This window comes from Dendronephthya gigantea, unplaced genomic scaffold, assembly GCF_004324835.1.
Source record: "Dendronephthya gigantea isolate DGI-Jeju-01 unplaced genomic scaffold, DenGig_1.0 000107F, whole genome shotgun sequence".
Lineage (NCBI taxonomy): Eukaryota > Metazoa > Cnidaria > Anthozoa > Malacalcyonacea > Nephtheidae > Dendronephthya > Dendronephthya gigantea.
In genome coordinates, this window is record NW_021163117.1 from 235,786 (window position 1) to 263,702 (window position 27,917).

A 27,917-nucleotide genomic window follows, 5' to 3' on the forward strand; every position below is an offset into this window, starting at 1 on the left:
ACTTGCATTATTATGCACTTCGATCAGGGAATAAAATTACCAAAATCTGACATGACAGACAAACAAGCAAACAAACAAAGGACGTACATTTGTGTTGGCGAATATCTCAAAAAGTAAAGAGGATTATGAAAATCTCTAACTTGAGTTTGTAATCAAAATTTTCATTGCTCTTTCATTGATCTAGACGCAAAAAGCAGCTAAGCGCTTAGTAAATGAACAGACATGGCTATTAGGACAACCAAACGAAATTAGACATAAATAACAACACAGGAGAAAACGGGACATATTGAAAAGAGAATATCTATGACTTGACAAAAAACACTGCAGGAGATACCAAAATTATGTTTACTTATTACCACTTTTTTATAACTATCACATTTCCTATGATTGCTTCGTAATAGAAAGATATGATTGGAATCAATTGTTATCAGTATGTTGAACTTTACAATTTTTGAAGATCGTTCTTGATGATCATTATGAACATTATTTAAATTAGGTTCTCACATTCCAAACGTTTCTGGTCTAATCTTCATTGCACTGTCTTTCAGAGAATAATCAGCTCCTTTCCAGTGCCGCCAGGTGACGCCTTTGTGATCTCCGTGACTATGAGCACCATGGTAATACATACTATTAAGATTGGAATAACAACAAGCTTTGTACCACCATGGACCTTTATACATAACTGCACAGTCACCATGATAATCATCATTGTCTGAATCGATTGTTGAAAATGCCGATCCTCGGTGGTATGTGAAAGAGTCTCCAGCCGTACCTACATGATGCATAGTATAATTTGACACTGTATGAAATATTCTAAAACACTGATGATAAAAAAATTGCTGCTAATTATTGGCGTAGATTTGAGCGTGCAATTTTTCCACTCAGGACACATTTTTTACGACAGCTTGGAAAAATGAGTGTTTACAATAGGCGCCATAACTATATAACTATAGCTATAACTGCAAGAGAAACAATTAGCTAATTAGAATCACACCACTCTTACACTTGATATTTCTCTGCTAACAGTACTTACCAGAGTAGGTTCCAACGCCCAATTGATATTTTGCTCGTTCACTCGTGACAGCAAAATAGCTGTATTCGGCATATCTTGTATTGCCCGATGTGTCTCCAAGGTCAATACGAAGATTATTTCTTTTTAACTTCGTTAGTCTATGAATTTTATCCAATCCAAGCCAGAATTCACCATCCAGCACCCCAAAACCTTGTTTGTAATCTTGCCACCCTCGGTAGAAGTCAACACTTCCATCAAGACGACGTTGAAATACAGTCCATCCTCCACCTGATGTTGTCATATCACAAAACACTTTGAAACTTCCCTTTCCGTCGGGGTCAATTGAGTAAATTCCATCTGTTGTCACTCCTTTTTTGTAATACTCCGCGCAGTTTTTTTCTGGAAAGAGCAAAGTATTCGTAATGTTGAGCACACGTAATGTTGAGCACGTAATGTTGAGCACGTAATGTTGAGCACGTAATGTTGAGCACGTAATGTTGAGCACGTAATGTTCAGCACGTAATGTTCAGCACGTAATGTTCAGCACGTAATGTTGAGCACGTAATGTTTAGCACGTAATGTTCAGCACGTAATGTTGAGCACGTAATGTTGAGCACGTAATGTTGCATTCAGTAATTGTATAAAGGTCAGCTGAAGAAACGCGCACGCGTGGGGGTGCTTGGGGTGGTCTTCGCAAAGGGAGCTTCTTCGCTAAACAAGACCACCCCAAGCACCCCTGCGCGCTTGCTTTTTTAAGCTGACCTTTATACAATACCTGAATGCAGCATATATATATTTACTATAAAAGCGCCTGGGTACGAGGCTGCCCTCTTCATTAATCGTTTGATGTTATATATTTTGATTCGTGAGAATTAGTATATTGTTAGCGTTCCCTAAAATAGTTTCTTCTTTCCATTTTATGCACCGATGATGTGATCAACAACAATTTGCATCGCCGACCGTCAGTGACGAATGCGAATCAAGCTCGACAGGTTGTGAAGAAACAATTTTAGGTGAATTTCATAAAAACATAATATATACGTGCAGTTTATAAACTAAAGGTAAATTTAAAAACACCTAATAAAACTGAAAAAAAACAACTTCGTGCTTGCCGAAAGCTAAGGCGATGTTACACTTGTAGGCAACTTTTGCAACTTGCAATGTAAGTCTACTCCTGATGTATCTAAAGTTGTCAAAGTTGTTAATATCCAGACTTTTTTTTCTGATTATACTAATTGGTAAGTTTAAACCATTAAACACTGTTACCTGTTTTTGAAGGAGCAAAGATCTTCCAAACAGCATCTATTTTAATGGCCATATCGTTGAGACGGATTTCAATATTTTTGAGATTACAAGAATTTGTACGTGCTTGAGTTGGTACTGTTGTCGGAGTTACAGGTACACAGTCGATTCTGTGAAATAATATACTAAAAATTTATCATTCATCTACAGTAATTGGAATATTTAATAGGCTGAGAAGACTCCGCAGTTGCTTTAGTAGACTGAAAATAATACGGGAAATTTATTAAATACAAGAAAAGCGTCAGAGAGTTCTGAAGCAGTGACACGCTAAAACAGAATAACAGGGCCGTCCAGAATTTGCAATTCGGTCAAGGTTTGTAATTCCCATAAAAAACATCTGCGGGAAGATGATTAAAACTTGTGTTGGAAATATTTAGCTCTCGTACAAAAAAATGCAATATGAATTAGTACTCTAGCATAGCCCTCCTCACTGGGTGAGGAATAATATTAATATAATTTCGCACCCCTCATTAAGAAATCGCACTCCAAAAACTAATGAAATCGCAACTGCTGTCCCATGCAAGAACGCTCTATTCCTTAAAAAACAATATTTGGGAAACACGTTATTGCTTTGCAATGGCACAAACTATGACGTTTCTTTCATTTGCAATTGGGTCACTATAACGACTAACAAGATTTTTCCCAAAGATCCTCAAAATTTCTGAAAAATGGAAATACCTCAAGATTTTTGTCATATATAGCTGCAGAATTAGTGACATTTTTATGCCTGCTGCTTTCAACATATCAGGATTGCAAGCAGTGTCGATCTAGCCGCTCCAACGCTGATATTTCATCTTACACACAATTTCATTCATAGCACGCAGCAACTGAGTGAATTTCCGCAGAGTGAATTTCCGCAGAGTGAATTTCCGCGATAATACGAGATAACAGGTTAACCAAGGTTAGTCTCCGTAAAAACCTCTCATATTTTAGCCAGATGTCAGGATTCAAGTTACGCAAATGACGCACATTATAATGAGATTAATCTGCCATCACGGCATACATTAGGAATTGAACTCAGATTTTGTTAAAATGCACTAACTGCAATGACGTACAAATGATCATATACTTTCACATCTGGCGATACAAACCTTATCGCACAGGGACAAAGTTACAGTCCGACGTTAATAAAGCGTCCGTACAACGTTCAACTCAATGTTCATATAACCTAATGTCCGGTGGAAATGCAACGTTCAGCCAACGTTCGGCGCCAACGTTTAAATAAAGTTCAACTAACGTGCTAGGATAACGTTGTGTGTGCTAGCTGGATAATTGTGTTCCTTTATGTAAATTGTTACACTCCTCGTGTGGACTTTGATCGAAGCAGTCATGTTGGTTCTCTTTCTGTGACAATTTTTAGTTTAACGAGGCAACTGTATCCTGAATCTGAGGCTATTATGTTCACAATGTCATTCTCTCAGTCTCCGCATTTTGACATGATGCCACAAATAAAATAATGCTGAAATTTGGTTTATTTGACATAAGATGTTTAAGAATAAGGCATACCTGACATGGAGCAGAAAGAATATAGCAGCAGTAAACACAGAAAATAATGTGTTTTTCATGTTGATAAACACGACGACAAGGAAGCGTTGAGTTTGTTGATGATTGTTTCAAGAAATGTGAACCCTTCGAGATTAATCCCCGCAAACGTTCCGTTTCGTCGATGGCTTAGCTTATCCAATTAGAATAAGAGGCGAAAATGACGTCATAAGATACACGAAAATAAACTGCGAGATTAAACAATAAACTCGGGAAGGTAAATGAGTGTGTTGGACTGTTCATACTTGATAGTATATTTTTAGTTTTATATGCGAGGGATTGACGGAGTGGCGTAATTACCTGAGGAATTAATCTGAAGTTCGTTAAACAAAAAGAGGACATGACCCTACTAAATGACCGCTTCGCGAAACGTTTGAACGGTTCGCTTGGAAGATCTGGACAATTCATTACTTTTGTGGACTAATAATGTAAATGCCAACCAGAAATCTTTCATCGTCCTGTTTACATGGAGGTAGGGTGTCCCTAGCAGAAAGGTTACTCCACTAAGAGTCACCCTGAGTGTTCTGTCTAATATGTTTTATATAGAAATCGCAGGTTTAACATGCGCGCTGGGGTTATCCTACAAAAGTAAGTTTCCTCTATCAAATAGAAGGAGTAAACCTGGAATTAGAATTGGGCCTAGTTTTCTAACACAGGCAGGGTCAATGTTCAGAACAACTGTGTTTCGATGAAGATTAAGAATAAGCAAATATTCCTGACGAGTATTTTCACAGACACAGAGAAGATTTTCCGCAAATTCCGGGTGTAGAGACATTAACAGATATAAAATGTATCACATGATTAAGATTTTGACGACTGCGCTAACCCAAAGAGGAAGCAGCCTTAGAGCGTTAACGCATCTTGAAAAACAAGGCAAAAACTACCATTAGCTTTGCTGGCATGGTGCGCTTCTGTTTACCCCAAGTTGGTAGAGTGACCATATACACTATGAAACACTCATGCCCCCCGTCAGCCCTGAGCCTCTCGACGGCAATAGCATTGTGAATGATGGAAAATATTATAATATGAACGTGCAAAAGCTCCAATTTCATTGTTTTTACATTAAGGAGACGTGCCAATGGAAGGAGACGAGTCTAACGAGACTAGTCCTGTGGAAGAGTTACGTGGATATTTCAGTGTAAAAATGTGGTTAGTTTGGGATTACAAGGGGAAATGAGGGATGTTTTTGGTTAAGATACACCTGATGGTCCCTATATTTACTTGCTTTGATTGCGCGATTACTCATGTGCTTTGTAGGATTCACACGGAATTGAGACCAGGTTAGTTGACAAAACTTCAATTGCTTAAACCGATCAGAAAATTGATTTTTGGTGACCTTGTTTACATTAAAAGTTTAACTAAGGCATTTTTTTTTACCAAGGTCAGATGATGTTGTGTAGTTATCCAAATATAACTGAATAATTCGTTTTCACTTGGAATAAAAAATCCCTAATTCCTCCACTACGCGTCTATATTACAATTTTCACGATATTATTAAGCGATATATTTTGTTTGTCGATTCGATATGCTTCGATTGCTCGTAACTGGTTGCAAATTCCTCGCAGATATTCCAACTTAACGCTCTAATGAAGAGTACTGGTTCTAGTCAACGGGTAGCGATCCATCTTATTGACATAACTGTACGCTTCACGGCATCTTTTAAACTTGAAGATTTTACAACGTGTCTTTGTGCCGGTAAAACCATTCAAGCAAGAAATCATTGCAAGATCCAATTTAAATTATAGGCAAAAAATAAATCAAACTAACTTAAAAACGAATTTCAAGTTTTTTGCTAAACTATGATGGAGTAATTATATTTTGCTAAACTATAATAGAATAATTATATGTTGCTAAACTTTAATAGAAATGTTTACTAAGTTATTCTATTATGTACTGAATTATATAATATCAGTCTGAGATGCAAACTCGTGCTTTATTGCCATAAAACTTTCAATTCCTGATTTTACTGCATCAAAGCCCCGTTTTCACCCAGTTTCCTATAGTTCTTAGCCCATTAATAAGTTACAATTTTCCGATGAACCCTGTGACATTTCAGGGATTTAAGGGCTTCCTTTTAAACTATATATTATAATCATGTCGGTCATATGCGAGACTGTATAGACTATAGAGTAAACTGTCGCCGTCTAAGTATTATTTAACCTCGCACGATTGATCTAAGCTGAAATGGTAATGTACAAATCTATCATTTATAATTTACACTTTTGAATGTATTTATACGTGGATTATATTTGTTGCAAATGAAGATATACTAAGTGGTACTGAATGTTACAATTTTATTCAAATGACAGTTCCGTGCTTTTCTTTGTTTATTTTCAAACTTTCAGCAAGCTACGGTTCAGCAAGCATATTTTGTGCGAAATCTAGCGGCGTTAAAACCTACCTGTTCATATTTCTCTCTCATAACACAGCCACCTGTCAATTCAATAATCTTGCGTTACTACGTTTACTTTGCTTACAAGCCCGCTTCATAAAGCTCAAGACCACAACACCGTGAAGACCATCCACCGTGGCAGATGATTCAACTATCATTACTCATGAGAAAAATATGAAAACTTGAATTCCATATTCATTACGCAAATATGACAACAAATTTTGGAGGTAAACACATATTGATGTTATTAGATCATTTAGTTCTGATTAACATATTTATTCAATTGCATTGTCATCAAGGAAGAAGCAACGGCTTTTGAATTTAATATTACATTTTGAAAGAATTTTTGTTTCCGTATTTAGCGCTGCCAAATGCCAGTCTTGGCACTTTTATATGCTGCCTTGAATAGCAAAAAATGGCTCAAATTAATAGCCAAGACTCAATTTGAAATCAACTTTTGTAATATAACTCCAATGAACTATTGAGACACATGAACCAGAGTTAGGCACCTGTCAGATAGGTTTTAAATATTTTTATACATAATTATGTTTCATCGTACTTAGCTTAAATGTACTCAGCCAAATAAACTGGACTATAATTCGACAGTGATAGTAAACTTGGTTTTCTAAGTTATATTTTAGGTTTAATTACATATAACAAAAATAAAGGTGAAATGTTGTTAATTATTCATGTCGGTAACAAAGGGTTCTTGATTCTAGCTTGTAAAAATATGTCTTAGGATTTCCTGGCGGGAAAATTTAACGTGTCTTCATCTTTACTAAATGAGTGTATAACACAGTTTATAGTTACATTTTAGCAACATTTATTTTAGATCGCTTGGTACTATAGAGTATTAACGCTAATAGCAAAGACACTGTATGTACACTAATTTGAAATTTTGAATGAAGTCCATGAACACATAATTTTTAAATTTGCGAAATTATATAGGCTTTATAGCTATTGGCTCGAATTAGCCCCTTCGCACGATCCAATTTTGTTAGATGAATGTTTTATAACTCAGCTGGTGACTTTGACACTGTATAGGATAGCAAACTAATACAGTACTTCTTTACTAATATCAGGCTACGTTTCATAAATCGCAATGAATTGATCCAACAAAATTAGATCGTGTTAAGAAACCTTTAAAGTTCAATCATGGCGGCACTCAAACTCATGCTTGTGATAGATCTCAATCTCTTTGTAAGAAATCGCTCTTCAAGGACAGCCTCCCCTAATTTTTCCCAACTGAAATTAATATGTCAACCAATCCTTGAAAAACAACCGAGTAACAACTAAATTTTTAATTCTTTTAGGCACAAAGTCAACCAAGATGTCTGTGGTGGTTGTCTCTGTCTTAGTTCTAGTTTTAGTTTCTCCTGTTCAACCTGCGTATACGAAACCAAATATAATAATGGTCGTTGCAGATGATCTTGTAAGAATCAATATTTTCTGTTTCTTTCTCGTAACCGACGTAACAGAAAAACTACTCAGCGTTTAAAAAACTCCTTCGTTGCAAATGAATGGATTTACTAATATTAAAATACTGATCAATCTCTAAGACATTTAATATATTTTCATATAGGGATGGGATGATGTTAGTTTTCATGGTTCTAATCAAATTCCAACGCCAACGTTGGATCGTTTAGCTAAAGAAGGAGTTGTTCTCAATAATTATTACGTTTCACCGCTATCTACACCAAGTAGAGCAGCATTTATGACTGGAAAATACGCTAGTCATCTCGGTAGGTCAATATTATAGTTTCGTACACTTGCACGCGGCGTTACAGCCCAGTTACAATAACTTTTTTTTCTAACAGGTCTACAGCACGATGATTTTCATAATCAACAGCCAAGCGGGCTACCTCTCACTGAATCACTGCTTCCAAACCGTTTACGAGAATTAGGATATAGTGCCCATGGCGTGGGAAAGGTGTGAGATCTTATCATTTACGTTATTGCTGAGATATCTTAATTTATTTCTATTTTTGCCGCTCCGTGAGTGTATTTCAATGCATTATTGTCTTCAATTAGAATTTCAATGCATTCGCTTCGTAATTATTATCGTTGTTGATTTCTGTTTCGTAGTGGCATTTGGGATTTTTTGCCAAAGAATACACCCCAACATTTCGTGGTTTCGACTCCTTCTTTGGTTTCTGGACGGATACGGAAGATTATTATTCACACGTCTCGTATGATAATGGATATGGATTAGATTTACGAAGAGACTTGAATGTAAGAACAACTCAGTATATTGTATTATCACAGCACAAAGGCCTGGATCAAACTTGTCGGAAGAAGTTGGAATTCCTTTTGTCTCAGATCATTGGTGCGCACAATCACTTGTCTATTGCAAAATAACGCAATGGATCCCCGATTCTTAGAACATGTGTGAACCAGGCCTAAATACGTATTTAGTTAAGAATAAATATTATATAATAATTACAGTGAAACAGGCAGCCGTGCAGGATCGCAACATCCCGAGTGCATGAATCACGCAATCCTGCACGGAAAACTATTTAGTAATCCTTTAATGACAACAAGTTAAAGGGAAGGGGATTTTGATATCTAACACAGACATATCCCAGTTCAGGACGGTTGAATTGGATAAAATTTATTAACGAATAACCGTCACTGTACACAAAGCAGGGAATTGTCAAACATATATTTACTCAAATCTCTTTTAGCTGGTCTACAATGAAAGTGGATCGTATAGTACGGAGTTATTCACAAAAGAAGCAAGAAAGATCATCCACGATTACGACAAAAAAAAGCCATTGTTTTTATATTTGGCGCATCAAGCGGTTCATGTTGGTAATGGCGATGATCCACTTCAAGTACCCGAGAAATACGTCAAGATGTTTGCTGGAATAAAAGATGTTTCCAGACGAAAATTTGCAGGTAATTTTAAATCCCTCTGGATCAAAGACTGGCCTTAAAAAATAAATTTCACCCGCCAGTTATCATTACACAAATATGCGTCTTTCATTTCAGGCATGGTTGCAACGCTTGATGACTCGTTAAAGCAACTAACAGATGCCTTAACGGCCAAAGGAATGATGCAGAACACTATAATTGTCTTCACGACTGATAATGGTGGGGCCGCTGGTGGATATGACAATAGCGCAGGCTCAAATTATCCTTTACGAGGAAGCAAAAACACATTCTGGGAAGGTGGTGTACGTGGTGTAGGCTTTGTGTACAGCCCACTCCTGAAAAACAAAGGTAAATTATAAAAATTTTGGGCGACTTCGAAAAGCGTAGGTCGAACAAATTAGGAAACGAAAACCGGCAGACGGATGTCTATAGAAGAATAAAGTGAACTGCTATCGTCTAAACCAGTCTGAATGTTTGTTCGAGGCCATAAATTAAGATTCGTAAGCTATTTTTAGCCCATTTGAAACCTTCATTTGATTTTTTTTCACTCCAGGTCGAATTTGCGACGAACTTGTCCATGCAACTGATTGGCTCCCAACTCTGTACGCAGCTGGTGGAGGAAACATCCAATCACTTGGCAAGATTGATGGTTTTAATATTTGGGAGACCATCTCGAATTCAGAATCTTCGCCACGTTTTGAGGTGCTTCATGGTGTGGATACCTTCAGTGAACTCTCCGGTGCCCTTCGCGTTGGAGATTATAAATTGATTGTAAACCAAGATGATGGTTATTACGGAGATTGGTACCCAAGGCCGAGTGTTCCAATACCCAAAGGGATGAATAAACGTAAAAGAAGACAAATTATTGAAGGTAAAGACACGGATAAAGGATTATTTGTGCTAAAGATCTTCTAAATACCTGGCCATTATTATCCAGGAGCAATATTGAATCTTAAATTCAACAACTTTTTGACACATGAAAGCAGAAGAACCATGTCTGTTTCTAATGCCAATCTTATAGATTGACAACAGAAATTGCAAATGGCGTCATTCGAAGAAATAGCGTAATATTCAATAATAAATGTCTAGAATAAAATATGTTTCGTCCATTATTTTTCAGGTACCACCGTTGACTGTACCATACGTGAACCTCATCCATTGTTATTCACCCATGCACCAGTATGTAAACCACGAGAACGACCATGTCTTTTTAACATCAAGTGGGATCCGTGCGAGTACCATAATATCGCAGAAATCATGCCAAACACGATGAAAGTAATGCTCGAGAGATTCTATTATTTTGCCAATGCCTCAAAAGCACCAATCTATCCCGAGTCTGACAATTCCTCAAGGCCCGACATGCACGATGGGAGTTGGACATTCTGGCGTGATAACCCAGAAATACCTTCAACCAATCCTAGATTTATCTATCCAGATCCAATGGCCCAACTCAAGATGAATGATCACGGGGGAAGCAGTGCACCTTACATTCCTGCTGATAATGAGAAGATTTTTAAAGAAAAGGCAAAGAAATTTGCAAATATTACCAAACACCATCACAAAGACGACCACAAGCATCTTGCACCACCCACCGTCCACAAGGAGAATCCACCAACAGTAAAACACAAACCTTATAAAATTTCCTCATCGACAACTGTGACCAAAGTTAAACCAAACGTGATTATTGAAGGTATTGGCAATCTTATAGAGCCACAACGTCAACCATTGGCCCCAACTGATGCACCTTTTGTTCCTGCTACCACCCAAAGCGCATTTGTTCCGATGATACCAACTCAACCACCAGTCATTGATATACAAAATGTGCTGATGGATGATGTAGGAAGCGGGTTTGCACCAACTATCTCTCCAACCGCGCAGTTCTTATTTCCCAGCAAACCACCGGCCAAAAAGCTTAAACCTGTCACCCTTGGAGACGTTATCAGCAGTAAAAACGAGAAGAAGATCAAGGATGAAAATAAAGGCTTGGGATCCAAACTACACTCAGATGAGATCAAAATTGATCTACCACAAGTTTATGACGTTATTGATGAGACTGACAACCCACCATCCAGCCAGGCCCCGAAAGATGATACGAATATCCCCAATGTCTATGACGTTATTGACGTCAACAAAGAAGAGACAAAAGCAACTAGCAATTATGATAATGGATCAGGCATGTGGACAAAGCCAGAGCAACCGGCGAAAATACCCCAAAAGAAGCCTCCCGCCCCGAAGATTACACCACCTGCAAAAGCCCCACCTGCAAAAGCCCCACCTTCTTCACCTCTGTCAACATTTTTCAAACCCAAACCTCACGTTACTGCAGGAGTACTCCCTGCACCACACAAATTCACTGGTGATATTATCATGGATGGACACAAGTTCCATGTTGAGGGAACAGAAACCGGGGATACCAACTGGCTGATGAATGATTTCAAACCAGGTACGTGTACAAAAACAGCTGATGTGTGTTAACTCTTGCTTAACTGCAATTTTAGTGAGTCTTTTAAGAAAAATTGTCGACCAGAGTAATGTTAGAAGTGTTTTTTCAATTTGAAAAATTTAATTATTTCTGCAGTCATGAACCATGATACTAATCCTATCTGCTCGACATCATCAATCGATTTTTTTTACTAAAATGTAAACAAGAAAGAGCATCAAGTTTGCACTGCCCGATGTTTCATTGCGTGTTCATCTGCACAGTTATTCACATAGAAAACGTGTAAAGGCTACTCTATCACCACTAAGTTAAGGCAGAAATCTTAATGAAAATTACCTTCACTAATCCCTGAATCATATTTAAAATAGAAATACCGTAGCTGCCTTGATAAATATTAGATATTTTTATACCATTTGTGATCTGATATGTCTATTCCTCATGTGTGAATAATGCTCCCCCAGGCAACCAGAACGAACCAACACCGAAATCACATGTTTTCGAACCCAAAGAAAAATTAAAGAATAACAATCCAGTCGACTCCACCGATTATAGCGAGGTCACAGATATCATTGTTGAATCACCGAAAGCAAGTGCACCATCTAAATCGAAGAAAGGATCCGAGAGAAATATTCTGAAGCAAGATAATGTCGGAAAGTTATTGAAAGATGCAGCAGAATTCGACAGCCCAACCAAGAATATACCCGTGGTGACGACACATCAAGTTGAAAATAAGGGAAATATTACGAAACAGAACGACACAAATTGCGAGAAGCCAGTTCAACTGGAGTCCTCCGACAACGCTGTCGTAGTGTCTTCGGTAGTTATCGTCGTGATTGCTTCGGCAATGGTGGTGGGAGTGGCACTTGTTGCAATGATCGCGGTAGTTGCAAGACATTTTCAGCGGGCGAAAAACCTTAACAATGGAGGGGCGTCGTAGAATAGAAAAGAGTTCGTAAAAAACTTAGAAGACTGAATTTTTTGTAGTGTTTGCAAGCCAAACAAGGATTGCATGTTTGCAAGCCAAACTAGGAGTGCAACATATATTCGAAAGGAACACGAGTATATATGTTATTGAAATACCCATACCATTGCCTTCTCATACTGAACGAAAAGCAGTTTTTATGGCAAGGCTTACAATTAACACTGTTAAGGATATGATGTTAACATTTTCGGAAGGATTCATTATATTTTAAACTGATTTCCAACAATTCATGAGAAAACCCTCAAATCCTAAAAGGCAAATACTTTGAGAATACTTGACAAGAAATCAGTTATAAAAAAAGATTATAGAGATATGATATGTGTCAGAGCAAATCAATATACATTTATACATGCAAAATTATAAAAGTAAATTCAAAAGATCTTAAGCCACAATAGTAACAGGTTTAAGTTACATTGATATTTGTTTTGCCTGATACATCGTGTAAAATAGATAAAATGTTAAGATATTCTTCCATACATGCATTGCCAGAATTGTAAGCATCAACATAGAAGACACGTTTTGCTTGAATGGTGGTAAATTTATGAATGGTGGTTTATTGTTCTCGTGCAGCCTAAAAATTCGGTGAGACTGAGTAATTTGAATCTTACTTTACGGACATTAATATTGAAAACAGTTGGCTAATTTGTTGCTCTTTCTTTTATTATATTATTTTTATAAAACTTTTATTTTTCCTGCCCAGACAGGTTAACAATGATAGAATATAAAAGAAAATTCTTACATGAAGTCTTCACATTACACTGATGTGTATTCCACTGCAATTATCCACAGTGGGCTACGGCTGTATATCTACAATCTTATATATTACATAAAAATCGTTCAGAAAACTTTTAGTTGGTATTTCACAACGTTCCGAATATTCAAACAGTTACTTACGGTTAAAAAAGTACTTTGAGACTTTGTTTGTAATGAATCGTACAAAGGATGGGGGCAATTTTGAAAGGTATTCGTCAGTATAATACTCTGGAAATCGAATTGGGTCACCCAATACGGCAAAAAGATCGTCAGTTGTGTCCTCGTTCTAAGATAAAAAGAAAAATTACAAACTTCAAACATTATATACAAAATAGACTTAACAAACTTCATTTACTAGCCAGATTTATTCTGGTTTTATCAAGCTGATTTTTGAGTTTAGGTGTCAGTTTTGAAACGCATAACTTTCGTGTTTTCAGAATTGCCAAGATTGTCTCTAATAGACGTTTAACTAATATTGTTGGTCCTGTAATTTTGTGCGTTTACCTGTAATAGTTGTCTGTGACTTTTCTGATTATACATATTTCCATCAAGAATAATATCCTCGACAAGATCTCGGACCAAGTCTAAGAAGAAAATGAGATATCTTCATGTCATGTTATATCTACCAGACAAGAAGGAAGTTCGTTTTAGCCAGTCCGCAAGTTTGTTTACATTTTCAGTAACCCAATCAGAATGCATAAAATTTGACATACAGTAGAATATATACCATTTTACATGAAGTATTTAAAATTTAGGCATTCTGATTGGCTTTGCCTAAAGAAATGTAAACAAATATGGCAATTATATTGCGCCTGGAGTACCAGCCTGATTAAAGGAAGATACTTTTCTCTCGTGTCACTTCAAAGTTGACAACTTAAACGCATAGAGAATTTGGAACAGGACTTCATTATACAATAATTGATCGTATGAGCAGAATAGAATACAAACACTTCATATAATATTGGAATATTTCAGTAATTAATTTACCCAACGGGGTTTTCCACTTTCAACCTGACAGTATTTTTATTGCAAAGGTAAGTTGCCTGCCGTTAGGTTTATCGGCAGTCAAACTGGGGTGTGGCCTTTCAGAAAATTTGCTTACGATGGTTTAACAAAGGAAACTAGTGAATGAACTCAATCACAAACAGACAGAATAGAGTTTGATGTGTCGTAACACCTGGTCTGGTAGCATTGGTGTGGCATGAAGCCACAAACAGAGTGAAATATTTTTATAAGAGCAATTGGGAATAAAACCATTGGAAATGTTTATTAAAGACAAAATGCGAGACGTTACCTCTATACGTTGCAAAACGCATTTTAAAACCTCCAGCATTTCGTTTGCTACGCGACTGAAATTTAACATAAATTTTCTTTGATCTCGCGACGATAACAATAGGGTCAGGATTACTCTCGCATGTTTGATATGTATGCACAGAATATGGACTAGTGGTCTCTCGTATGATGAGGTAATCTGAGCATGGCGTAGTCTGTGGCAGTGAGATTTTCGGAATGAGGAAGAACGTAGTGTGGTTTTCTAGTGTATCAATATACCATTCGCATGTAATTCCGGGGGGAAAGGGATCAGGAAAATTTGGGGTGGAAATGAAACCAGATTTTGTATTGGATAATGACCAACCGCATCTCGTCTCTAAATAAAGGAGAAATTTCTTGAAATAAAACTAAATATTTTTGCGTGACTAAATCTGCTGCCATAACGTCATTACAGTTTAAAGTGGTTGAGGGGGAAAGAAGTTGTCTCAGCGGGGAAAACTGCCCCAGCTATAAACACGCTTCATAGGCCTAAGTATAGGTTGATGCAACATTTTTAGATCACTTCTACAAAAACTATTATTCTATCCCTCCTTTGAAACTTGTGCTCACTTCTGTAAAGGCGGTCGACAGTAAAGCGATTACTTTGGGATGAAAATACTTCAAAACATTCCGCCATCAATAGTTTCAAAGAAAGCGTTCATTATTCCAGATGCCACAACGATGACTGGACAAACCAGAAGATATAGCATGCACTACATGTGCTTAAATATAAATAAGTATAATCACCTATACATCTTGATTTACTCCTTGCTCCTGCCTCCAGTGTCGTTTTATTTCCAGGACAACGGTAGCAGAACTTCTCAGAATCTTGGTTTTGATACGTACCACGTGGGCATTTTAAACATTGAAGTGATTTGACGTCGTAATAACTACCACGTCGGCATGATCCTGTGGACGGAAAATAAACAAAACTCAGGAAAAAGTTTGAAAAGCTCACTCGTTTTCCTCGTTAAAAAAAACTTTTTGATATCTCAACTACAGTGTAATCTTATATCGTTCCGTGGAAAATAGAAAGCGCATAGCTACTGTTCACAGAAGTGCAAAAATGGGCTAAATTCTATCCAGTCTACGTAAACAGAATCTGTCGCTAATTACTTTGATGAAATAGACTAAGCTGCTTTTCGGTTGGTCGATAATGCTACAAATCTTCCAAACATTAGGAATTGTTTTTTGAATTCTTGGATTTCGCATTTTGTTATATTAAAAAAACAAATTTCCCAAACTTAAATTTAAGGTTACGTCTTGCAAAAAAAGGTGGCCGCGTACCGGAGGAAAACCGGGTGTCTTTATAATAGAAGTTAGTCAAAATCACATGGCACACCCCAATCCTGACTAACTTGCCACGCCCCCCCCCCCTGATTAGCTTTACAAAAACTTTCTTACCACTTCTTCTGGATGGTCTCTTACAACCACTGGACCACCTCATTCCTTTGATACCTTTTCTATCCAGAATATATTTCTGGCCATCAAAGGGAAGAATGAATTTATCTGAATTAACCAAACGTTTCAAATTTGAAATAATCTTCTGAAGTTTTATCTCAGTTAGACATTTAACGCAGGATGAATTACAGTGAGATTGAGCGAAGATCATATTTGGATCCATTTTGATCTCAAAACTTGTCAGAAGTATATTTGTTCGTTTCTTTCGGCATCGTAATGTAACAGCATGGATTTCACACGGCGCACTACAGATATCTTTTGAGATCAGTAAACGGAGGTCTCGTCGAAAGTTGCTAGCAATTTTTGCGTTGGTTTTACATTGCTTGACTTGAATCCTCAATCTGATTTTTCTCGCGATGAGTGCAAGTTTTGTTGTATCTATAAAAGATATTTCAGACACGGTGAGCTATCGTTGGCGGTCTGAGCTGAATGTTTGCCCCTGGACGTACACGCCTTAGAAGTTAGGAAAACAAACTCCGGGAACCCAAACGCTACAGTGCATGTTAGAGAGAAACCAGGAAGGTGGAAGGCTACGTCTTCCAAATCGTATTCTGAGAGGATTTGAGCAGGCGTTTAAAATTATTCAGGATATCTATGATAAGTAAATTAGCTTGTAGGTACACCACGTAAGTATTTTATACTGCAAAGCTTTGGGTCCTTTCACCCGGGCCTTCATCAGTGCAATAGATGCAATCGAATATCATATCTATGATAATTCAGTAAAACGTGTGGTATAAAAAAATTTTAATCAAGAAGTGAAAATGCGTGAAGTAAATCTTACCAACACAGTCATGTTTGTTGAGATGAAGTCTGTATCCAGCATTTCTACAGCTGCACTCATAACTGCCTGGTGAGTTTGAACAGACCTGCGCACAACCTCCATTGTTTTGAGAACATTCATCAATATCTACGATGCACAATGAACCATCAAATAAATATTATCACAATATTAGTACTTCGGTTTATCTCTAGTGATAAAGCACACGAACTAAAGAAAAAAGACCGCATAAAAATATTCTTTGGGCTCGTGCAAATAACATCATAGAAAGTGCTTTTTGCTTTCTGCTAATTAAAATACAAAGTTAGTTAAAAGAAAACACAATGCAAAGAATGCAGCGCAAGTTGATATTTGCCTGTGATCTTAAACCCAATGCAAACCAGGTGACATCCGCATTGGATAAAATGATTAAATCATCTCTACCTTCACAATTGTGTCCATTTTTCCGGTAGCCTTGTGAACAAACGCATTCGTGAGCGTTTCTCTTTCCTTTGATACACACTGAGTTTGGGACACAAGTATTCCTCCCAACCGAACAAATATCATCTATGAAGAAAACAAGCCACTATAGATAACTCTGAGCATGACGAACGGTGTTTTATGTACTCTTTGTATAAATTAATATTAAATTATAAAACTTTTATACATATTTGATTTCTAAAGAGTTTGCAGCCTTTCAGTATACACCTGATTTACGTTTGATGAATACTTTGAGAACAACTTATTAAGGCAGTGTTACACTATGCAACTTTCTTTGCTTCTTGGGGTGCAATTCTACTCCTGAAGCATCCGAAGTTGTCAAATACGAACATTTTTTAAGATCTGCTAACGTTTTCTTATCATTCCAAACACGCTTTACGACTTAACATCCCTCAAAATTATAATTGCATTGCAAGTTGCAAGGAAAATTGCATAGTGTAACACCGCCCTTTCTTGCATTCCCTATATGTTAAATGTCGCGCACGTGTTTCCACATCACCGGAACTGAATGCAGATGGTGGTAAATGTTACCATAGAATCTCTATGAATGTTACCACAAAAAAAAAGAAATTTACTTTGTGCTCCGTTCACTGTTTGCGCTTCCCCACGAGTGAGTGGAAGCACTAGTATCCAAAATGGTGGCCTGAATTTGTAAAGTCAATATTTTGTAAATGTTTAAGTTAGTTCTGCGTGAACAGAAGTAATAGAGTTTTAGACTCCGACCAGATCAATGGTAAAATTGCAAGTTGCCCTCGAGCACTACTGTTCGTTCGAATTCCTCCGAAGCTTAAGGGCTTATTTTACAGAGAAACGTACATTATACTGGCATTTTCTTTGGCATAACAGGTAACTTTTTTGTTAGTTATAAAGTAAGCACATAGTTTTAGTATATCATTTTGCAATGTAGTTATTTAATAGGTATATTATAGACTATCACGACCATTATAGAACTCTGATGTAGCTATAGTGTACCACATGTCTTACTTTACTGAAATATAATATAGCTTGTACAATATCTGGTGTAATTTGAATTAAAATAATAGACGTTTGTGCTCAGTATTACATGCGTTACTTTCAAGATTTATAACAACTATTTATTTCCCTATAGATTTATATGGTTTTTACAACCAATAAACACCTATATGTTACGCTACTGTAAGAAACAGTCCCAGTCCTACGCCGTATACGGACAAGCATTTATAATGATAATGTCGGGATTGATTTCATATAGCAAATTACAACGAAACTCCCTTTAAGCCTCCCGCAGTTCGCAGTAAGAATATATTTGAGTGAATGAACGGTGAGACAATTGTAAGTGCAATAGGTCAATAGCTTACAAAAGAAATCCATCGGGCAGAACTGAATATATGAATAAACGCACCCCCAATCCCCCACACCTCAACCCCTCCTCGCCCAACTATCGTTCTAGTCTCGTCGACATAGTTAACATGCAATTCCCGTTTCCAATTTGAAACAATGTCAGAGGAGTGTAACCAGGGAGCAGCGTGGCAGCGTCTTTAAACATCTTAGCATCAAACGTGGTATAACAACTGCCTAAAATGCGAGATTCACTTCTCGACGTTTCGACCTGAGGGCCTTCGTCACGACAGTTAGTAACATAATCATACTAAAGGCGATTCTCCATTACGTCCGCTTCACCCGCGCGGGCGAAGCGCGCTTTGTTTTTCAGTCCCGTCACGGTCGCATGGACAGAAATTCAAAAGCCGCTTCGCCCGCGCGGGTAAAGCGAACGGTAATGGAGAATCGTCTTAACTCTCCTGACGACGGCCCTCAGGTAGAAACGTCAAGAAGTGTTTTGTTTATTTTAGGCAGTTCTTATACCACGTTTGATGCCAATATCAGAGGAAGCTAAATTTCGTATCTAAATATAAATTTGGAAATATGCCTTGAAATATGCCTTCAAGTCGTGATTGTTTACAATAGCAAAGAATGTGTCACAACATGCGAACGACGTGTAAACAGCATGCATTGAAGGGCATTTGCGTGCAGAAGTTGCGAGCGCGAGGTATAAGATTAATTCGCAGGGAAGATATTGATAAACACGACATGAAGTCTTCTATTCCCTGAAGGTAACTTGCACGTTATATGCTAAGTACAAAAATTACGCGCAATGCAATATGACAGTAGATTGAATGCATGCTGTCTAAATTTTGCAAACCAGGAGCGTGTAATTTAGATCCAGACGAGAATGTATATGTTAATGAGGTCTGTTGTTATCATGAATGTTTTTTCAAACGTCTGGTATTTAATTTGACATTAGACTAATTCTCAGCATGATATGCATATCATGGGGTTATTTTCCTTGTGTTGAATTAGCGACAAAGCTACCAGTTATCTTAATAAAAGTGAACATCAATACACCTGTGATCCAAGCATGATGTTAATTCTAACAGAGCAATAAGAGTATTCAAATATTTTGCACAGTTTTTGACTGTGTGTAAACGCATACAAGGCATACAACGCATACAACGCACGATGAAACACGGAATTTAGTATTCAGTGCACAACATGAAACAGCGCGCGCAGTCGCTCAAAAATGCGCAATCTAATCCAATAAAAGTATTGTCAAAAACGTCTGACTGAGGTAAAGCTGAGACTTGGCGTGTGTAAAAAACGCAATTCAGCCGTCATGCACGTCCTTATCCTATAAACCCGCTTATCACTCCTTTGGTCTGCATAAAAAACGCATAATGCACGATTTACAAGCAGCGTGAGCAGCAGCCAAGATAAATACTGATCAAATCTTTCAAGTGCACCTAATTATGCTTAAAACTGAGAAGGCGGCGAATCCCATTGATGATAATAGCGCAAAGTACCGATTTTGTATCTCTCATTTGCGTGCTTATAACAATTGTAATCCATCAACGAGCATTAATGGGATCAGGCAGTGAATGTTTTTGCCAAGGCAGGCAGGCAGGCGTCATGTGTGGATTATTTAACCGCTAATTATGGCTCAGCGCCTCGCGCTTCAGGTTATACAAACTGAACATCCGGAAATTCTCGTGTAAATTTAGGAGATTTGCTTTTTTTAATTCAAATTTCACAGGATATTTAGCAATTGTCTTGCGTTGATAAATAGTCGTCAAAGAAAGTTAAACTAGTCGAAGTACTTTGGTAGAAAAAGTGGTAACTTGGCAGCGCATACTAACAATGTTCGGCTTTTCTTTCCTGAAGTACTGAGACATACAATGGGACGTATTTGGAATGAAACTAAATAAAATCACAAGAGTAAAAGAGTCGAAACTAAAATTGTATATGAAAGGGCACAACTTGGCGGGACGATTCAGGTCTGTTTTCAACCACTTTCCAATTCGGATCAAATGTTAACCTGAATAAACTTCTGTACATTTTTGACATTTTTCGAACCGTGAGGTTTAAAGACGACTAAATATACAAAACTGACCAGAAAGTATCCATACCTTTACTCCTGTCAACTCTTATTCTGACATGACAGAGACCAGTTCCAGCTCTGAAATTACCATAAGGAACCCTATTTAACCCAATGTAAAGGTATTTATCAAGAGGCCCATAGGTTGTCCATTGTCCATCCAGTGTATAAAGAAAAGAGTTTCGTATCTTTAATGTATTATTTACTGAGATGAAACCATCTCCTGCCTTCACCAATACCGTTGACCCTTGATGTACCACATCATCCATCACCTATAATAAAAGCAGTATATATTTCATCATCAAAGTGTTAGTTATCTGGCCCGCTTGATGTTTTTATATGAACCGTTAAACGCAAGATCTCGCTTCGTTCAGGAAACGGGAGATCTCGCTTCGTTCAAGCGGGATCTCGCCAGAGCTGGGCTGTGCCCATGAATGCTATTTAACAAATATGTAGTGAAACACTGATGATATGTTAAGCGAGATCCTGGCACTGCCGAGCTGGTCCTTCTCATATGAAGTATGAACAGGCCCAAAGTAAGTCTAAATGAGACTTATCATAATATAACTTTAAATGGATTCTTCCGCAGGTGCAACTTCATGTGTTACTCATTTTCTTACCTTCATAAGCGTGTTGCCATCAACAGCTTCTGTTATATACCCAGGCAGTCGATTACTGTAAACTCTTAATTGCCGATTGATCATCTGCGTTGACGCACAATTACTCGAATGATTAAAGTTTCCACCAAATCCATAATCATTTGAACAATCCGAGATCACAAAGGTCCACCCCTCAGGATCTTCCCCATAACGAAACGTGAAACGCACAGGATTGTTCGTGACACGAACGTCAATACGCACTAACGCTTGGCTGTCGCACGTTCTGGAGCTTCTTCCAGCCGTTGGAGCGGACAGTATCTTAACATAGGCACTGGAACCTGATACAGTTCCTCTTTGAAGGTCAATATTTATCACGTCATTTGAAAGGCAATGCAAAACTATTGAAAAAAATAATATTGCATGAATACTTGAATAGTAAGATTGATTGTACTTCAAGGTTGCAAAAACTAATAACAAAGGGTTGAAATAAGCAGGGCGATGTAATTCAGTCGTATTTAAAGGTTTTGTAGCAATTGCTTCAAAGACTACCCAGTATGCTAGAGATTGAGTTGTGTGTTGTTGTGAGTTAAGCGAGAAGATTCTTTGCACGGTCACGAAATCTCACAGAATCTAGTCGACACTGATAGATGTTGCCTGCCTAACGTGAATCTCGCTCAACAAATCTATTTTTTCTCCCTATGGGACATTTAATTCCACAGCACTGATCAGGAAAGCAACTGATTATAATGTTTGAGGAATGAGGACCCACATTTGAATTGGAAAACATACACATATTTCGCCAACGCAAATTCTCTTTGCGAATCCAGCTTTTCATAAAGTCTACTTCTCTTTGAGTGCGATATTTACAGAAAAAAAGCCACGAATTTAAACTGCTCAAATGTCGATGACGTATTTTAAAACAAACACGGCCTTATTTGGATATTCTAATGTAAATACAATGACCTCGCTGCATGATGACTCCATACCTGGAGTGTTATAAGCTTATTAGCAGCAAATCATGACACTTTATGTTGGCGAATAACTTTTGGCAAAAACGCAAAAAACATCTCCTGCAAAGTTGCGAAAAGCCACATCATACCGCTGACAACCGCTAAGTCCACTGTGCAGAAAATTATGAGTAATTACCTGAGGCTAATTACATGCGAAGTCTGAAGGGCGTTATCCACAGTGTAGTGATTTTCCAATTGCTGAAGTCGCCTCCAGCCAACAATAGGCAGGGTTAGCTTCAGGACGGGAACGTCTAGCGCCTAGTTCAAACGTCGCATTTCGGTCCCGTAGATAATGAGATGAAATAATGAGGCTGAATGAGGATACAATCTCATTATAGATTGCGAAGTATTAACTAGGTAAGAAACAACGTGAAAATGGCGAATAAACGGCGTAGCAGGTCCATATTTGGACGCATTACGCCTTTTATTCGCCATTTTCACGTTGTCTTTTAAGTTCATGTCCTCATGATAAATGTATCGTGCTATATTATAATCTATTGTGTTATAATCTATCATACGAAAAAATACTGGACAAAAACTAAAACTCGGCAAAGGCTTGATAACAACCATGTTTGCAGGGTGCAGCACAAAATATTCTCATGAAATGGGAACAACTTGAGCCGTGTTCTAAAGGCTTTATCTGCGCATTAAAAACACACGCCCCTAGCTATAAAAAGCGTTCGCATGTGACCTCGAGTAAAGTTTTCCTAACGTTGCTATTTTTAGCGGAACGATAACCGTGACATGAAATGTGGTCGACATGTTTATTTAAGATATTGAATTTAGGTGTGAAATTGTTTACTAAAATTATGACTCAATGTAAAGTTCGTGATCGACTGAGAGGCACTGCAACCAAATACCTTTCAGTTTATTTAACTTGTGTTTTTTTAACTCATCACTCTTAGCATGTTGACCGGAATAATTATCACAGAAAGGTCATTTTCACTGTGTTTACATGGTCATGTTTAGTAATTCGCAAAGGAGTTTAAAAAGATTCGTAATTAACGGGACGACGACAGTTATGTGAAGACAGATACTATTTACAATGCGGTTTGAAGAAAAAATTGTTGAATTAGGGAAGAATTCCTGAAATATTTAGTTATTCTTCAACCGTGATCTGCCATACCTAATATAGAAAGCAGCAACATAATATGAATATCCATATAATAATATATTGCTGAAGATTATTGGCGTTGACTAATTTGGAATATACTAGCAATGTTTTATAGATATTATAACATCATAATATTATCAAGATATTATAAAAGATACTATAATATTAAGCTGTGTATTAAGTGACATTAAATAAGTAAATTAGCTTGTAGGTACACCACATAAGTATTTAATACTGCAAAGCTTTCGGTCCGTAATAACGCAGGCCTTCATCAGTGCAATAACTAAAAAGGTATATACACAATTGCACTGATGAAGAAGGCCCGGGTTAACTGAGCAAAAGCTTTGCAGTATTAAATACTTACGTGGTGTACAAAAAAGCTAAGTTACGTAATATTAAAGTACTTTGGTATTTTGTATTCCCATAATTTGGTACATTTATTAATTTGGTGTATATAAAACAGCGACACTGGCATTTGACAATAATGAGGACTGGAACGGGTGGATATATTCACGCATACATGCTTTTAATCTTTAGACCAGTCGCTTTCAAAGGCTTCAAAAGACAGATTTGTCTTTACGAATATAATTACCTGTCACTAAAATCGTTAAAAAATCGTTCGCCATTTCTGTTCGCAATTGATTTCAAGCGGAAGGATTGAAACTTTGCTTTTAGACATCATTCCGATGAAAGGTAAAAATCCTGAATTATTGCAACTAGATATGATTTTTTTTTAAGAAAATTAAGGAAAATGGTGATCAAATGACTGTTGTGATGTCATATGGCTCACAGCTGGCGTAAGACGTAGCTACATATGTGTAAAATGTAATGGTTTCAATTCATAACGCGCTTGTTACGCACTAACATCATTTAGTTCGTAGCGTAATTATCAATATGTCGTAATGTGTAATGCAGCTTCAGTCGCATCAAGGCCGTAAGGGAAATAAGCCTGGAGTGATGGATAAACTTTCATTAGCTCCATAAACGAGATTAATTCCTAGTATTGTTTTTAATTTATCCAAGATTTAAGCACATCAGTTCATCTTTCATCGCTTCTCTAAATTGAAGTTTAGTCAAAATGTCATGGTTTGTGATTGAGACTAACAGACAGAAATGAAAGTGGTTTCGTCAATGGCGCGTCTAATAAATCACAATATGGTCTATATAGTTGAGGAAATCTTTGTTAGAAACGTGGAATTAGGCAAATTCATTTATTTGCATTTTCTTCGGACTACAAACTTGGAGGTTCAAAATAATCTTCTGAGTTGAAGAATCACTTTGTTTACCGCATTTCTAAAGTTGCAGCCGGGAGGCCTCTGTGAACAGCTGTCACATTAAACCCTCTATACTCAAGAGCAGGCAAGACATTTTGATCAGCTTTGCAAAAATTGAATTAGCATCAAAAGCGAAAAAAAAACTTTGCGTTCTTAATTGTAGCTATAGTATTTGTTGCGAATGCTTTCAAATTTGCCTTCCATTGCCATGTTTTGTAAACATCCGTCGGCATGTCGGGAAACTGGAGAGACTCGTGGCTATACTGTTTTCAACAACAATTTCTGTCTCTGAGGCTTATCAGAAACATTAATTAAAAATTTACGAAAAGGTTACGTTCTACTACCAAAGAGTTAAGTCATTATAATGATTGATTTCTTTAGAAATTGATTGATTTTACAATGAATAATCCCAAAAATTGGAATAGCAGGACAAATTCTAAGGCAGGCTTGGCCTCTGCTGTGTTGATATAACAGTGTACAGTTGTATACTGCACGAAACCTAATTATGATCGTCCTTTTGCCTTCATAGAGCCTGTCTGTAATATCTAGTTCAGTAATGGTCGGTGAAAAGACGGTGAATAACAAACTGAAAACCTTAGGAAAGGCACGCGCTAGGAATTCAGTCAGGACTCCGTTTTTGACTTGTCTGGCAGTGGTTGTTGCAAAAAGGTGATTCATAAATCCTCGCACCCCAGTAGCCATCAATATCAAGGAAATAGCAAGATAAGATGGATGGCATTTTATGTCAAGAGGTACACACTTGAAAGGTGTTTAATATGTTTGTTTAAATAACATGCACGTGAAAATTGTTTACTTTAAACATTGGTGAATGCCATGTGGCCATCTCAAGGATAAATGGTAAATGCTTTCATTCTTCAAATCACCAAATCCCCTTGATCAAATTATCCTTGCGCGCGCGTGTCTTTCAAAGAAAAGTGACCTGCCTAGTCTGTGTTGATTTATACTAGATGTAATCTCACGTATCAAGTTCTAAAGGAATTTCCACTCTAGAGCGCCGACATGCTCTATATTTCTGGTATTCAAATCTGTTCATTAAAATATGGTCAGAATTCAATGGATTATTGAATAAAATGCGGTCAGAATTAAAAATAGCATGACGGGCATCATAAATTCAACAGACTGGTACGTCATGCACATCTGAACTTCATAGTCACGCACAAGTCAAACGTATAGGATCTTTACTATTCATATACTCAGCGGTAAAACTGTAAAATTTTATCTCAAACGCTTTCCGTCTGCGGTATATTCATTATCATCGTCCATATGTGTATATCTCTTGCTTTTGGCCATATTGTTCCTCCGCAAGTGCGCATAATTTTGAGTTTGTGATTAAAAGAAGATGATCTGCAGCTCTACATCTACATCTACACTTATTAGGTCGGTAAAATCCTATTGGATATCACACCAACCGTAAAGGGTTGCTAAATGCGAAGGCCAACGCTATGAAAGCTCGTTTGTGTTTATTTTTGAAATGATAAACAATATCATAAGCATAACTTAAAACAAAGATGGATTTAATTAGTGCTAATATTAGAAACAGAAATAGACTACAAAGTTCAGTGTTTGCACAGTCAATTTTACGGCTTTGTCATAGCAATTTGTGATTTACTGATAAATATAATACAATGGTATATCCGAAGTACTGTATTATCGATGAACTCTGGCCTTCAAACTTTGAATACCAGCAAACTTTTTTTGACATATTTCGTGTGACAAATGCAGCCTATCTTAACCCCGTGTAAATGCGGAATTTGTGAGAAAAAATTCACTTAGAATTGGAGCTCAGTTCAATGCACTGAAGCAAAAATATGCAGAGCCTGTCCACGAGTAACAAATGACAAAATGTTGACTCAGGCTTATTATCACAATGAACAGGAATTCTTGAATTACGTGGGTAGGTCGTATTGATATTTGACAAACACTTGAAAATGTTCCTCTAACAGTATTATGGATCAGCGAAACTTAATCACAAAACGTAAACTATAACTTTGACTAGCTTGTGCGTAAAACGTTTGCTTGCGTATGGTTCTAGATCTGGTAAAAGCTGCGCATATTCTATCCACTCGAGATATGCGAGGTTTCACATCGTTTTTCGAAGAGAAGATGATTCCGCGACCCGTTGGGGGATTGCGTTGTACGGTCGTGGCAAATTATATTCAATAATTTATTAGCATGTAGTTGTTCACAGTTACAACAAGGAAACAGCGATGATACTATGCAAGAATTGAACGGCGCAAGTCATATAGTATTTTAATTAAAGAACATTAGCAGTTACTGATCTTTACATAATGATGATCGATCTGATACTCCTTACCTTGTAACAGAATACAAAACAACTTGCAGACGCTTGTACGTTTACAAAACATCATCTTGGTCGTTAAAAGCGAGACTCCAGAAAACTTTCAAAGCAAAGTGCTTCTGAATGTGGCAGAGCACGTATAAATTCCTGTTACCAGACGAATTTCAATGCATTCATACCGGAGTGCAAACCAATCTGACAATGATAATGACAATTCACATTACAAGAATAATTGCTCGCCAATAAAATCACTCGTCGAAAATAGCCTGTCAAGGAAAGATGTGAAGTGTTAATGACAGACTGGCGGAACATTCCAAACGGTGATAATTGGCTTAATTTGCTGTTAAGAATACTTGTATGAAATACAATACATTACCTAAAGCTGGTCTATACAGTGCCGATAGGCAAAGGCCATAAGATTGATGGGAAACAATTTCCTGGGCAACATTTACAATTCCTTATCTTTTCTTTCGTGCATGCGCATGCTCAAGTAATTTCCTCAGAGCCGACTAAAATTAATTTCGTATGACGTTCAAGGCACTTTAATAAATTTAAAATTGTTTGCTTGTCTTTTTTTAAAATCAGACTGGCGCATTCTACAAGCATAATCAGTTATCATCTCAAAGATATCTTTTATCAACAACAACATCTCTGATGTCAAAACCTTTCGCATTTTTAAACGACGCCAGAACGAAGCCATGAATTCTCCCCCCGGGTATAGTGTCGCAGCTCCTCGCAAGAATGATTTTCATTGGCTGAACTTTACAATACATTTCTGTTTCAACCAATAGCATAGCTTCGTTCTTTAGAAAGCATAGAAAAGCCCTATCCAATTGGACGAAAGCTTCCGAACACTGCGACAAG

At 37.3% G+C, this 27,917-nt stretch overlaps 3 protein-coding genes across 6 annotated transcripts; 1 reads left to right on the forward strand and 2 right to left on the reverse strand.

Moving 5' to 3' along the window:
• Positions 1-347: 347 nt before the first annotated feature.
• Positions 348-3,981, reverse strand: LOC114534802 (microfibril-associated glycoprotein 4-like). The gene is made up of 4 exons (XM_028556277.1): positions 3,821-3,981; positions 2,279-2,424; positions 1,034-1,411; positions 348-772 (listed from the first exon to the last, which is right to left on the reverse strand). The coding sequence occupies exons 1-4, from the start codon at positions 3,877-3,879 to the stop codon at positions 501-503; spliced, it is 855 nt and encodes a 284-aa protein (XP_028412078.1). The 5' UTR covers positions 3,880-3,981; the 3' UTR covers positions 348-500.
• Positions 3,982-4,234: 253 nt separating this feature from the next.
• On the forward strand, positions 4,235-13,198 carry LOC114534798. Of its 3 annotated transcripts, none has more exons than XM_028556268.1 (12): positions 4,235-4,328; positions 4,924-5,136; positions 6,337-6,475; positions 7,562-7,680; positions 7,831-7,990; positions 8,066-8,178; positions 8,334-8,480; positions 8,933-9,146; positions 9,240-9,470; positions 9,676-9,993; positions 10,243-11,565; positions 12,024-13,198. In XM_028556268.1, exons 3-12 carry the CDS (start codon positions 6,457-6,459, stop codon positions 12,497-12,499), a joined length of 3,120 nt encoding a protein of 1,039 aa, XP_028412069.1. In that variant the 5' UTR covers positions 4,235-4,328; positions 4,924-5,136; positions 6,337-6,456; the 3' UTR covers positions 12,500-13,198. The 3 variants fall into 3 exon arrangements, with proteins under 3 accessions (XP_028412069.1, XP_028412070.1, XP_028412071.1); XM_028556269.1 differs by adding an exon at positions 4,403-4,444 and having other exon boundaries at positions 4,246-4,328; positions 4,924-6,475; XM_028556270.1 differs by having other exon boundaries at positions 4,247-4,328; positions 4,927-6,475.
• A 4-nt stretch (positions 13,199-13,202) lies between these two features.
• LOC114534799 (signal peptide, CUB and EGF-like domain-containing protein 2) lies at positions 13,203-27,255 on the reverse strand. Of its 2 annotated transcripts, none has more exons than XM_028556271.1 (10): positions 27,069-27,255; positions 21,357-21,733; positions 20,768-21,008; positions 17,271-17,393; positions 16,851-16,976; positions 16,013-16,447; positions 15,356-15,517; positions 14,592-14,945; positions 13,802-13,881; positions 13,203-13,583 (listed from the first exon to the last, which is right to left on the reverse strand). In XM_028556271.1, exons 1-10 carry the CDS (start codon positions 27,121-27,123, stop codon positions 13,431-13,433), a joined length of 2,106 nt encoding a protein of 701 aa, XP_028412072.1. In that variant the 5' UTR covers positions 27,124-27,255; the 3' UTR covers positions 13,203-13,430. The 2 variants fall into 2 exon arrangements, with proteins under 2 accessions (XP_028412072.1, XP_028412073.1); XM_028556272.1 differs by lacking the exon at positions 27,069-27,255 and adding an exon at positions 24,052-24,317.
• Positions 27,256-27,917: the final 662 nt, after the last annotated feature.

What these genes read in the sequence shown, in the direction of transcription:
- LOC114534798 (XM_028556268.1), top strand. An exon ending in ATTTACGAAGAGACTTGAAT is followed by an intron (nt 8,481 to 8,932) that starts GTAAGAACAACT and finishes AATCTCTTTTAG; the next exon opens with CTGGTCTACAATGAAAGTGG. An exon ending in TTCCAGACGAAAATTTGCAG is followed by an intron (nt 9,147 to 9,239) that starts GTAATTTTAAAT and finishes CTTTCATTTCAG; the next exon opens with GCATGGTTGCAACGCTTGAT.
- LOC114534802 (XM_028556277.1), bottom strand. Translation starts at nt 3,879, where the DNA reads ATGAAAAACACATTATTTTCTGTGTTTACTGCTGCTATATTCTTTCTG. An exon ending in TTCTTTCTGCTCCATGTCAG is followed by an intron (nt 2,425 to 3,820) that starts GTATGCCTTATT and finishes ATTATTTCACAG; the next exon opens with AATCGACTGTGTACCTGTAA. An exon ending in CTTTGCTCCTTCAAAAACAG is followed by an intron (nt 1,412 to 2,278) that starts GTAACAGTGTTT and finishes TGCTCTTTCCAG; the next exon opens with AAAAAAACTGCGCGGAGTAT.
- LOC114534799 (XM_028556271.1), bottom strand. Translation starts at nt 27,123, where the DNA reads ATGATGTTTTGTAAACGTACAAGCGTCTGCAAGTTGTTTTGTATTCTG. An exon ending in ATGGCAACACGCTTATGAAG is followed by an intron (nt 21,009 to 21,356) that starts GTAAGAAAATGA and finishes CTTTTATTATAG; the next exon opens with GTGATGGATGATGTGGTACA. An exon ending in AAATGGACACAATTGTGAAG is followed by an intron (nt 16,977 to 17,270) that starts GTAGAGATGATT and finishes TGTGCATCGTAG; the next exon opens with ATATTGATGAATGTTCTCAA.